The sequence below is a fragment of the Eucalyptus grandis genome, chromosome 10 (genome assembly GCF_016545825.1).
Source record: "Eucalyptus grandis isolate ANBG69807.140 chromosome 10, ASM1654582v1, whole genome shotgun sequence".
Lineage (NCBI taxonomy): Eukaryota > Viridiplantae > Streptophyta > Magnoliopsida > Myrtales > Myrtaceae > Eucalyptus > Eucalyptus grandis.
In genome coordinates, this window is record NC_052621.1 from 26,557,745 (window position 1) to 26,570,050 (window position 12,306).

The 12,306-nt window shown below is 39.8% G+C and overlaps 1 protein-coding gene across 1 annotated transcript; it reads right to left on the reverse strand.

Moving 5' to 3' along the window:
• On the reverse strand, window positions 1-2,651 carry LOC120285890 (scarecrow-like protein 33). The gene has a single exon (XM_039303485.1). It carries the CDS (start codon window positions 2,550-2,552, stop codon window positions 261-263), a length of 2,292 nt encoding a protein of 763 aa, XP_039159419.1. The 5' UTR covers window positions 2,553-2,651; the 3' UTR covers window positions 1-260.
• Between the last annotated feature and the right edge of the window lie 9,655 nt (window positions 2,652-12,306).

The following is a 12,306-nucleotide window of genomic DNA, read 5'->3' on the forward strand; positions in this document are numbered from 1 at the left end:
TACACAAAGATGCATCAAATCTCAAAATCTGCTGAATACTGTCTATAAAAGAAGTACATCTCCCTAATGTAATGGTGTGAACCCAGATTCTGCCACTAACTGTTAGAAAAGCAAGCAGCTATAAAAGTACAACTGTTTATATCCTACCGAAGCAATGACTGTGGCTCAACAAGGACCACCCAATCAATAAGGATGCCTTGGATGAGTACTGAGTCGGGTCCATCAGGTAGATGATTCATAGAAACAAGCTCATCAAAGTCCTAGGTGGGTACCCAACAAGATGAAGCATGCAGGATTCGGCCCTTCCACCCCTGCAGCATCCAGTGGCCATCTTCATCAACCACGAAATCATCATGGAACTCCCCCAACTTATATCGCAATTTCTTCATAAGTGCTGGGTCCAGTGGCAATTGCTTGAACCCGGCCCTCATATTGCGAATCTGCCATCGCTTATATGTCTCCGGCCTCTCAACCCTCTCCGTCCCCTCACATGCAATGACATTTATAGCTTCTCGGCCAAAGAACTCTTTCTCATACGTCAGTCTCATCTGGTTATCCCTCTCTAAATTAGTATCAAATGCATCAAACAATGAAGAGTAGTGAAAGAGAGCCTCACGGAACCGTGTTACAAAGAAGGGGACACTAAAAGATCCATTGACAATGGCCTGCACAAAGAGATGCGGCCTTATTTTTCTGATTAAATTAAGAACAGAATCCTTGGGATTATTCAAGACAACCGTCTCATCAAGGAGATTTTTAAACCGAAACATGGTATTCACAGCAATGGTCTCGCCATTCCTTATTTTGAGATCCCCGATTTTGATAGTATCCCATTCCTGAGCAATTGCATTGTACTCAAATGGAACATTGAATTGCTTGCACAACTTTGCCAAGTGGCGTCCTGTCTCCTGAACTCTTTCTGCTGGTCGAAAACCACGTTGGGGAAACTCTATCCCTGTAATACGCAGTTTGGGTGGCCCGCCTGTCCTCCTGGAGAGAATAAAGATGAAAACTGGCCATTGGAAACCGTATAAGATTCCAAAGTCGATAATATGAAGCGTTGTTGCTTTCTCAGCTAAATCCGTGATCATATAGCTCGCAAAGACATTTGCCATTTTCTGAAATGGGCAGGCCATATGACAAACCTGGTGTGCTTTCAAAATATCAACCGCTGATGTTTTTTTAGAACCTAAATAGACCTGAGAACCAGTGCCTCCTAAGCGTGCCTCAAGGCCATCGACGAAGTAATGTGCCAACCTCTGAGATCCATCACCAAAAGGGGAAGCATGCTGCCGAATCTGCTTTAGATAGTCATCAGCAGTCCTTCGATCGTCAGAAGAGACAGCTTGTGCACAAAGGATCAACAAAGTTCTGAGATCCACCATCTCTGTCACATTGTTGGTTGGGGTTGGTTTCTCATTATGAAACTTGCAACCATCAGCAGTGCGTGTCTGTCTACTCTGCTGTAAAGATTCATTTACTTCTTTTTCAGAGGATTCATCAGCATTAAAATCTAGACTCCTGTTTTTAATTTTAAAGAGTAGCAATTTATCAATCATCTCGGATAGCTCAGTGTCGGTGTCATCAACATACACTGCTGTCTGCTTGTTACTCCTCTCATTTTCAAATTCTGAATCCTCCCTCTGGTGGTTCTTCTTTCCCCTAATTCCACTGAGAGGCAAAAGGTCACTTTCATCCTCCTCCAAGTTAACCACATTCAGTGATTTCTTTTCCTTAGACCATGAGTTTACGCTGCTTTTCTCCAGATCAATAAATAACTGTGTAACTTTGGGAAGAAATTTGCTAGCTTCCTCCACACCTCTCTGGAACTGCAATACTGATTGGCTCCCGGTCAAGAAGTTTGAGAACAAAGGGCCACTCCCTAATGATGCACTCGTCCTGTTACCATTACTCAGGAAGCTGTTTGGTAAGGAAGAGGATGGTTGAACATGAGCATTCACAGTGGACTGAAAAATGAAGTCTCCTATGTCAGAAGATCGCCGCATATAATTTCTTCCATCCCCAAAATCACCGAGCCATTGATGATCAGCAAAGTTGCTGCCGCCGGTATTCCTAGAAGGGCTGCTCTTACCATAGTCATTACTGTTTCCCAAATAATTATTGTCTGGACTCTCCATGAATGGAGGGGACGGGGTCGCTTCAGACCGGCACGTCTCGCCAAGAGCTTCATGGAGCGACTTCTCAACCGCCTGGAGAGCCAAAGGGTTATGAGACATAGAGGACTTCTCCTCCATGTCCTCCTCCAAAAGCATTTGATTTATGTACCTGAAAACAGTCTCCGAGAAGTCGCTATCCTCGGACGGGAAATCCGCCTCCACACTCACGAGCGAAGACGGAGCAGAATCGCAATACCTAGGGTCGGAAGGAAAGAAGGGTTTGTCCACGAAGCCAACATCCCGAGACTGGCCGTCGCGACCGAACCCATTCGCCAAGTTCGCGCGCTGATCCGGAAATGGCAAGAGGGTCTCGTTGTCGAACATTAAGGCGCTCGGGGAGCCGGAGAATCCGTTGACGCGCGGCTCCATAATCATCTGCCGGCGCAATTTGCCTTCCCCCCGGATCAACTGCCACCAGCCCCAACACTGCTTTTTCCTACTCAGAAATCGTCAAGAAAAACTGCCCATTCCTAACCCCCTGTTGAAACCAAGATTCACGAAAGAAACAGAAAAAAAAGCGGATGTCAGAAGAACACACGGGCGGCCGAGCTCAGCTGAAGCGAGCTCAAACCACATCTAAATCAGCTACTAAAACGCGGAATCTTCGGACCATATTGACGACCCGCGATCCTAGGTTCGCGGGCAGATCAAAAGAACGTAAAGAAATCGCAAGAAGGCACCAAATCAGATCTCATGCAAGAAACGAATCTCTGAGGATCACGATCGGATCGCCTAGGGATTGGATCGACATGGCCGAACCGCCGGTTTGATGTGATCGAAGGAGACCGATCTGACTTGGACCGGTTTGAACGGTGCATGATTTGGCGCATAAGGCAACCAAACAAACTTCAAGAGGAGTGATCTTGACAAGTCACGGCTCGGAGGGAGTAGATGCTGAATTGACATGTAGGACTGCCGTGAGAATGCTCTGGATGAAGACCTCCTCCATCCAATCTTGGTTAATTCCATGATTGATTACGTAGAGTTGACACCTAAAATTTTAATTCTTTTTCTTTTTCTTTTTTCCTTCTTGATCGGCCGTAATTTCTTGACAGGCCTGCCGACTCAAGTTGATCCAGATTCCCAAAAACAGGGAGTAGACCAAATAATAAAAAGATCATGCTATTGCACAATTGCTCACAAATCCAATACTTTGCGAAATACATATATTAAGGTATTTAAAACCCTTTAATAGATGAAATTTTTTTCCCACTTTGTATAATGCTATAGATCATGCTTAACACGAGAGAATCTAATGCATGTGGCATTGCATCACATCATCAATTTCATACAAATCATCAATTGCACCAAGACACCAAGAAGCTATCCACAAGAACCCAAAGTGCACGATTGCAAAACTTAAACTGTTAGATAAAAACGTGGATATGTATAGATGTAGATTTAGAAATAATTTCCATATGATTTTTTTTGTTTGTTTATTAATATCAGGAAAAATTTCAAATAAAGATTTGAATGAAGCTGTTTTTTTCAAAAGAGTCCAAAGTTGATATTGTCTCAAATAAATCTCGAAGTGGCCAACTTAGAGAAATGGTTGTATAATGGTGTTTATGGAACAGACATACGTGCACTTTTACCAATGTTGATTTTTGAGCACCGAATTGATCTCGATTGAACTTGAACCCTTCTAGGAAGTTGTAAGGCTACCTTTCAAATGCTGCTAGTTTTATGCAATTAGCTTGTCGTCCATCCTTCCAACATGGAAGGGGGAGGTGGGGAGTTCGAATCCCCACCTTCTTAGGGAGAGTTGGGGTGGGGACGATTTAGTTTTAAGTATGTGTTTCAACTCACACGCCCTGCAAGGAGGTATGGCAAAAGTCTGAGAGTAAGAATTAGAGTAGGAGTAGAGTAAGGCCAACAAAAAAAAAATCCCACTTTCCATGTTTTTTTTTCCAAGTTAGGTTATATCACTACTACTTAAAGAAATTGGGTTCATTTTTTAGCGTGAAAATATTTTCTTTAAAAAGAATTGAATGGATGTAAGAATTCGCGATCCCAATGGGAAGTCTTGCATTCGTCATTGGAGGAAACTTCTTCATTCTTCGTCGGGGGTGGAAAAGAATCTTCCTCATCATCATCCCATCCGCTTGGAAAAATGTCTTCATGTATTCCCACGTTGGAATAAATTTGTAGCTAGGGAATATTCGCCCCCCAGCATGATACGCTGCTGTTAGATGAGATGACACAAAGTCGACAGGTGGGATAGTCATGGCTTTCGGATCGCATTTAGTATGATTTATAATTTGAATTATGTGGATGGACAGTAACCAAACCGTGTAAAGATCCACCTAGAAATCAGCCTGGACCAATCAATCTGATTCTAAGACTACTAGCATTGGGCTTTCAGTTTTCCCAAAACTAGCATTTAGCCAAAAACCCCTTCAAAAAACTTACCAAATACCCCAGGACAGTGATATTAAATTTGATAGCATTTTGGCTAGAGGATGAGAACCGGGTTATTCGGGGCCTCGATAGAGATATGCTACATTGAAATTTTGCACAAAAGTTTAAGATCAAATTAACAAAATTGAAAAATTTCTAACTGAATTAGCACCTGAACAAAGGCAAGAAAGTAATTCAAAGTATTCCACAAATATCTCAATCTCAAGCACAATTCAAATCCACTTCTACGAACCCAACCGAGAGATGAATTCTCCAGTGGCCACCCTTCCAGCATGGAAGTGGGGTGGGAGGTTCGAATCTCCACCTTCTCAGAGGGGTTGTGGTGGAAACTAATTAGTTTCAAATGTGAGTTTCAACTCCCACGCTCTGCAAGAAGATAGGGCAAAAGTCAGAGAGTGAGAGTTAGAATAGGAGTAAAGTAGGACCGACCAAAAAAAAAAAAAAAAAACCAAGAGATGAATTCTTTTATTTTGTTCTTTTCTTTTCTTTTTCATTGTGGCCGGCGAGGGTCATGGACAAGGGCCTTCGAGTGCAGGGAGGGTGCCGGTCATAAAGAAAGCCGTCTTCTATCTTGTCTTCTTTGAACAGACCCTTAAGTTTTAAGTACAGCAAGGGCTTCGGCTAATCATTTAGGATAATATAAGTTGACAATGAGCTACTTGTAACAGCTACTATAATAGTAGCATTAGTAGGGGAAATGCTTAGGACATAAACAATACCAAGAATGAAAACTATCAAGGTGATCGGAGTGAGATACTAAAGAGATCCAGCGTAATCTGAAGCAAGTTGTAGTGCGACGAGGCACCAGTACTCGTCCCCCCACTGTTGACACTTATGCAGTGCATGAACGGTATGAAAATCACACACGACCAAGAATTGGATAATTCGAGACTCAAGGCTCGCCACCGGAGGCCACGAATTTGCTCAATTTGGCAAGGCTTGAGGCTTAGCGGCCACTCATTTCACAGAATTCAATCGGCCCCACAAATATCAATCTCATATAATAGTCCCATATGATGCATTGGTTCTAGAGCAACATAAATACCAAGTACACAAACGCAAAGCGATTTTAATGTGAAGATCCTCCTTTCAATCCTTTTGCTGTACAGGTTCCTCTTTCTGAGTTCAATCGATCGTATCGGCCATGATATCCACACTAAGCTTAGCTAGAAACAGTCTTCATTTACCCCACAAGGCGGAGTAGGTTGTTGACTCCATTAATAAGGCACACCTCGAGATTCCCAAGCCATCAAACATGTTCCTTGATATTTATTACTTACATCTTGGTTTGAGAAGCAAGTTATCTCTGTCTTGGTAGCTCCTAGTGGCCATGCCATAGTTGATGCGCAAGGGCCAGCCGTGGTATGCGGGTGGAGTCTTAGGGGTGAGCACTGGTCGACTAACTATTCCCAGCATTTTAGCAATTCTCTGCTTCTTTGCCAGCAATAGAAACAAATTTCACCAAAAAACACTGTGCCTCGTTTACATTGTATCTCTCTTGTTTTTCAACAGGAACCCATCTAGACTCATTTATTGCTTAATTCCTAAATTACAGAAGCCCACAATACTTGCCATATCTCAAAAATGAAGGCACTGTGTCATTTTCAATTATAATTTCTTTTCAGGTCAACGCTAATTAATCAACCAAAAAAAAAAAAAGCTGCAAATTAATCAACAATCCTTCATCTTATCTTATTGTAGTATTAATAAACGATTTTACCTCCATCACTATAAATGTCTACCATCGCACTTTTTGAATGTAGCGATGGATTTAGAACGACACTCAGCAGCAACCCTGAAAGAGAACCCGTGAAAAGAGGGTACTAGAAAACCTCACGTATATTAAGATAAAAGCTCTCACAACAGCAAAAACGTAAGGAATATATGTACTATGAATCCTAAAACTTGTTTTAAAAGTACAATTGAGTCTTAAAACTTGCAAAAAGTGCAATCAAGTTCTAAAACTTCTCAAATTGGTACAATTGAGTCCTAGGTTTACACCGGTTTAATCGATCGCCAATAGGGTAGGCTAGTTCGACCTTTTGCTGGTCACTTCTAGACCTCTGGTGACTAGTTCCAGGCTCCCCTGCTCGTCAATTTTACCCTTGTGCCCTTACATTTTCACGATTTTGCAAATTTACCCCATTTCTTCTATTATTTTAACTCCTTTAATATTTGTACGATAAAAGGCACAACTTTTGCATAGTTGTTTTTCTTTACAGCAGCACATTCAACACATCCTAAGACTAACATAGGGTGTCGCCTCATTGGAGAAGTCGTTCATATTTGTATACAATCGACGATTCTATGAGAACCAAGATTCGTGCCAAAATTCACTAAACTTTAACCAAATGAGTATGACTAAGTCGAAACCCCTCTTGAACTTGTTCGTGACCATTTCCAATTAGAATTAGTCCATTAGATGTCTTAAAAATGAAATTCATGGTTGGCCTCAATCATTTGCCATGACCGGGTCTTGGTCGGGCAGACCGAACCCAAAGCCGAATATGTCATGCCTTGGTCTAAAATGGACAGCGTGTTTTGGTCATCAACGGCTAAAAATTTCCCCCATGATGATAGGGACTTGTTCCATATGGTTAAATGTGTAGATAGAAAAATGCATTATTAAGTCTTAGTATCATTTATGCAATGCACATATCTTTATTTAGTTGAATAGTTAAATTGTTATACAGTTGATGGAAGAAAAATAGACACCGGAGTTGATCTAGCAGGGGATTGATTAAATTGGAAACCGAATAGGTCAGTATATAGAAGATCTTTAATGCACATATCAAATCAGATTGCCCATCACAAACACAACTTCCACCATATGGACTCTCCACATAGTGTTCATTTCATATCCTCAAAAGTTCCTTCTCCATCACTTTTACCACTAACATTGCCCATTACTACAAATTGAGGCTAAAAAACAAAAAAATTAACAGCTATCATGGCAAATATGAGGGTAAAGATTACTGATTTATGAAACACATAAACAAATAGATGGCCAATGCCAAAGAAAACGGAAAAACCCCATTAAAATCTCAAATGCTACAGATTATGTGTCATTAACAGAAGAAAATTAGAGGAATGAAGTAGCAATAAAGAAGAGTGAAGAAACCATCAGCCCCTGCCAGTCAAAAGTGACCGAATGGACTAAATTGACACAAATGCAAAAAGTTTAGGAATGACTTGACAAAAAAAAATTAGTTTATGGCTAAATTGACACAATTGCAGTAGGGTAAGAATTGTTTTGGTAATTTTACCAAGCTATGTGAGTGGCGATGTGTACTCATGGAGAAAACTATGAACCGAACTAGTTAAGATTCAATTTTTTTATGAGTTGATTTTTAGTCAAACCTTTGACCAAAAAAATAAAAAAATAAAAAAATCTTCAAAATAATTTGTTTTAGTATCAACTTGACTTTTGTGTTGAAAATTTCACAAAATTCGATTAAGAACTTTGTTTTTCAAATTTATCAGTTTTAAGTTCTAAGAAGTTAATAATTTTGTGTCAAATATGAACAATGGGTGACGTAGGCATAGTGGCTGGTCGGGGTGCCGTCACTAAAGGTAGAGGAGCGAGGGATGACTGATTTTGCTCTTTAGGGCGAATTAATGCTAGTGAAAATTACCCAACCTGAACAATATAGACCGAACTGTGTGGTAAGGCGTCGTAAACATATTGAAAAGAAATGACAAAAGATCTAGTTGATAGGCCTAGAATTGAAAAGATTGACCTACTACCACTGTGCATTGGCAGGCTGTGAAACGCAACCTTCAATATTTGGCGAATACTCCTCATTGTGGACTTATCTTCACTCACGCTTCTTCACTGGCTCTTCCTGCATTTTCTGATGCTCGCTCAGCTAGTGATCGTGATGACCGTCACTTTGTTGGAGGATATGTTGAGGAAATTTCCCAAATTGATTTTGAAGATTGACAAAACATTTCCATAAGTATTCAATGATTCTTATGAAAGAATTTATAGGTGATATTCTTGGAGCAATTTGATTGATCAAGAAGTTTTGATGGAAACTTTGATATGGATCATCAGACATTACTCATCAGACTTAGAGAACCAGACTCAAAGACTTATCAAGACGTTCTAGTTGCCTATGATTAAGATTGTGTTATGTTATGATAATCAAGGACAACGGTTGAAAGTCTGATTGGATGTGATCAAACATTATCAATCAAAACCAAAGTTGTGATTTAATTATTTCCTTTCTTATGTGTTTGTCAAACGGTTAGGAAGAAGATAATATCCTCGTGCAACGGCTAGTAGCAATTGGTTGGATTTCTTGGCTTATATATAAGGAGTTCCAAAGGAAAGTGTCTCTCGAAGATTTGGATTTCCTTGAACGACTTATTTGAGGCGAAACATTTTTTTTCCATTCGTAAGCACTTGATTTATGGAAACCCAAACTGCTGTATGGGCGGCAGAAATTATGAGAAGTATCAACCTCGGCAATCCTAAAGCCATCAAATCTTCTCAACCAGATCTAGGCCAATAGGTAGATTGGCTGGATAAGTCCTCTAGAGATATGTCCAACAGTCAGCTTGGACTAGGAGGTGTATAAGAGAAGATCTCGAAGCTAAATGGATTAAAATTAACTCATGAGAATTGAAGCTTTTAATTCCAAAGTTTGAAGAGTGTCTTGATTATACATTTGTCTATGTGAGCATCATTATATAACCATTTAGAGGTTAAAAGTGTGTGAGGAGTTATATACATGAGCTTGAGTATTCAGAGCTCAGATCTTATAACCTCTTATCAGTTTTCATCAGTGGATTTCAGCCAATTGGCTGTAGCGCGAGAGAGTGAATGTAGACTTGCAAAAGCCGAACCATTGTCTCACTACAATATTGGTTTAAATTCTTTCATTTCCACGCAATCACCTATTCGCCCCCCTCTAGGTGATAGATCTAGCCATCACAGGATATTGTGTTTTTCTTGCCTGAAATCTTATCTCTTGGTGTTCACACAAACAGCGAACACACAAACAGCAAACTGCGGCACGCTCGAGTACTTGTCTACGAGATCCTCCGAGGCTATCAACTCTCGGTCGCTTCCCTGGTGAATGAAAGCCTATAATCTCCCCATTTCTAAAGCCGCACCTTTTACATTTTAGAGAGATGGGAGTAGCTTTCCTCATTAAGGTACTCGTTGGCGTTCGACTTTAGTAATTGACGACTTATATCTGGGCATGTTTATTTGGACCGAACTAAACTGGGACGGGATTAGAGGCTTGGTCCCATATGATTTGACTACCGAGATCACAGGGGTTTACTTATGAATAGGAATGTGAGTGGGTTGGTAGTTGTCGCTAGCGATATAGTTTGTCTAGTAATTTACTTGATTTTAATAAGATTCTTTTCGACTCGAGTAATTAATAGAGTTGAGCTCGTGGTTAAAAATTCTTTGACTTGAACTTCTCGTGTACATTATTAGACAGTCATATTTTACGTACTTAATCATACGCACACATAAGATGAAAAAAAAAATTGCTAGATTTTATTTTCATATTTCAAGTTTCAATGCCAGTTCACGATTCAAATTTAATTCAAGTTTCGAGTATAATTTATTAATTGATGAATTTGAGCTCAGCCATATTGAAAACTTGTTTAATTGGGCTCGAATTTGATGTTAAAGCAATCCATCCAAAAGTGGAAATTCTATCAAAAAAGGACAAATATACATAAATGTGAATGAATCCTAGGAGATTGACGTCTCTATCTGCACAAATTTATTTTGCTACCTGGGTCGTTCCTTTTGTCAAAATCTGTCTTTGGAGTTTGATCCGCCGTTCTTTCGACTATATGCTACCGAGCAGCTCATTATTGTTTCTCCGCTCGATCTCCATGGCATCGAATTCTGAAGTAAGACAATCGTCGTCACTCAGCATTTGCATCAGTACCCTCTATAGAAGAAACTGGACCGACATGCTCAGAAACCGGATCAAACCAACCAATTCGGTCCAGTCGAATCCAGGCAGTCCAATATGCTCACCCCCACCCTTTAGTGAGATTTCTATTTTAAATTCCATCAACAACTCCATTGATCTCTCTCTACTTTCCTCTCTCGTCTTTGCTATGAAGCTCTACTTTCTCTCTCTTTCACAAACGTGGCCATTGCGTGAGCAAGAGGCTTTCGATTTCGATCAAGATACTGATCGAGGAACCCAAGGGATACGGAGATTTCGTATCCTTGTGAGAGCTCCTTCAGATCGGAGCCGATCTGGTCGCTGGCTTCCATATATACATATATAGATTAAACGAATGAAACATGATATAGAGACAAAGATGAAGACCGAGGATGTCATCTCAATTAGATACAACACAAAACATGTGATTTCGATTTTCTTTCATCCTTTGTTATTCATTCTTAGATTGGTGCATCTTTGGTTGGCGTTTTTCTGCAACATCTCAAATTGATACAACACAAAACATGTGATTTCGATTTTTTTTCATCCTTTACTATTCATCCTTAGATTGATGCATATTTGGTTAGCGTTTTTCCGCAACAAATTTGCATTAGAGCGAAGGAATTTCAGTTTTTTTTGTTCGAGATGACATTTATCAAGTTCGAAGCAGCGCTCTTTGATGGCCAAAACTATTTTGATCTATGGAAGGTTGCATTGAATTCATGCGAAAAATGACTCAGATCAATCATGTTAGGTAGGGTTCCCCCAACCAAAAATTAAAATAAATAAATAAGTAATACCCATTTAAAAAATTAGCAAGAAAAAGGCACCCAATAAGAGAGGGAGGGAGAGAGAGAGATTCTGTGAAAGCTAACAAAGCCCATTGAGCCATGCCGGACTGCCTACCCTTTGCTTTGTATAAGTTTGTCCGCTACTGCCTGCCAAATCAGATTATCACATATTAAAACATCATAACAAGCTACTTTAATTTTTGTTATTCAACCATTAGGGTTTACCCTAATGGTCACCCTTCCAATATGGAATGAGGAGTTGGGAGGTTCGAATCTCCACTTTTTCAGGGAGGTTGGGGTGGGGACGAATTAGTTTTAGGAGTAGTTTTCGATTCCCACCCCCTGTAAGGAGACAGGGCAAAAGTGAAAGTTAGAATAAAAGTAGAGTATGACCGACCAAAAAAAAAAATTATGTTATTCAGGAGTTTTGAGTATTATTCATTTATTGAAGTAATCACATGCTTTAATCACAAAAATAACATCGTTATCTTGCAGGTATATGATGTCTTCATCCGGTGTGAATAAGAGTAATTGGAGCAAATTGACCTTTCATCAAATTCCAACAGAAGAACACGTCTCTTTGAAAGGTTTAAACGAGTCCGACAACTTTCTAGAAGGGTCCAACTTCAATCGAGGTCAATTCAATGCTCAAAAATCAGCAATTGTAAAAATGGGCGTATTAGCCATTAACAAGTCAGAACATAGTATGCATTTATGATTTATAAAATCACTTAAACAATTCATGAGTGGCATAAAATTCGCATATGAGGAAGGATTGAATGATAATTTCGTAAAAAATCATGTGCAAAATGGTGAAATTAATATTCAATTTATTGATTCAAAGAATCAATTAGTAGATATTTTCATCAAACCTTTGAAGAAAGGTACGTTTGAATTTATTCGTGAAAAACTGCACATTACTTACCCGTTTGGTTAAGGTCTATGCAAGACAGACTCAAAAGTACAATCTTTTTGAAGAGACGTCACATT

Excerpts from the sequence above, each read along its gene's own strand:
- LOC120285890 (XM_039303485.1), bottom strand. The coding sequence starts at position 2,552 with ATGATTATGGAGCCGCGCGTCAACGGATTCTCCGGCTCCCCGAGCGCC.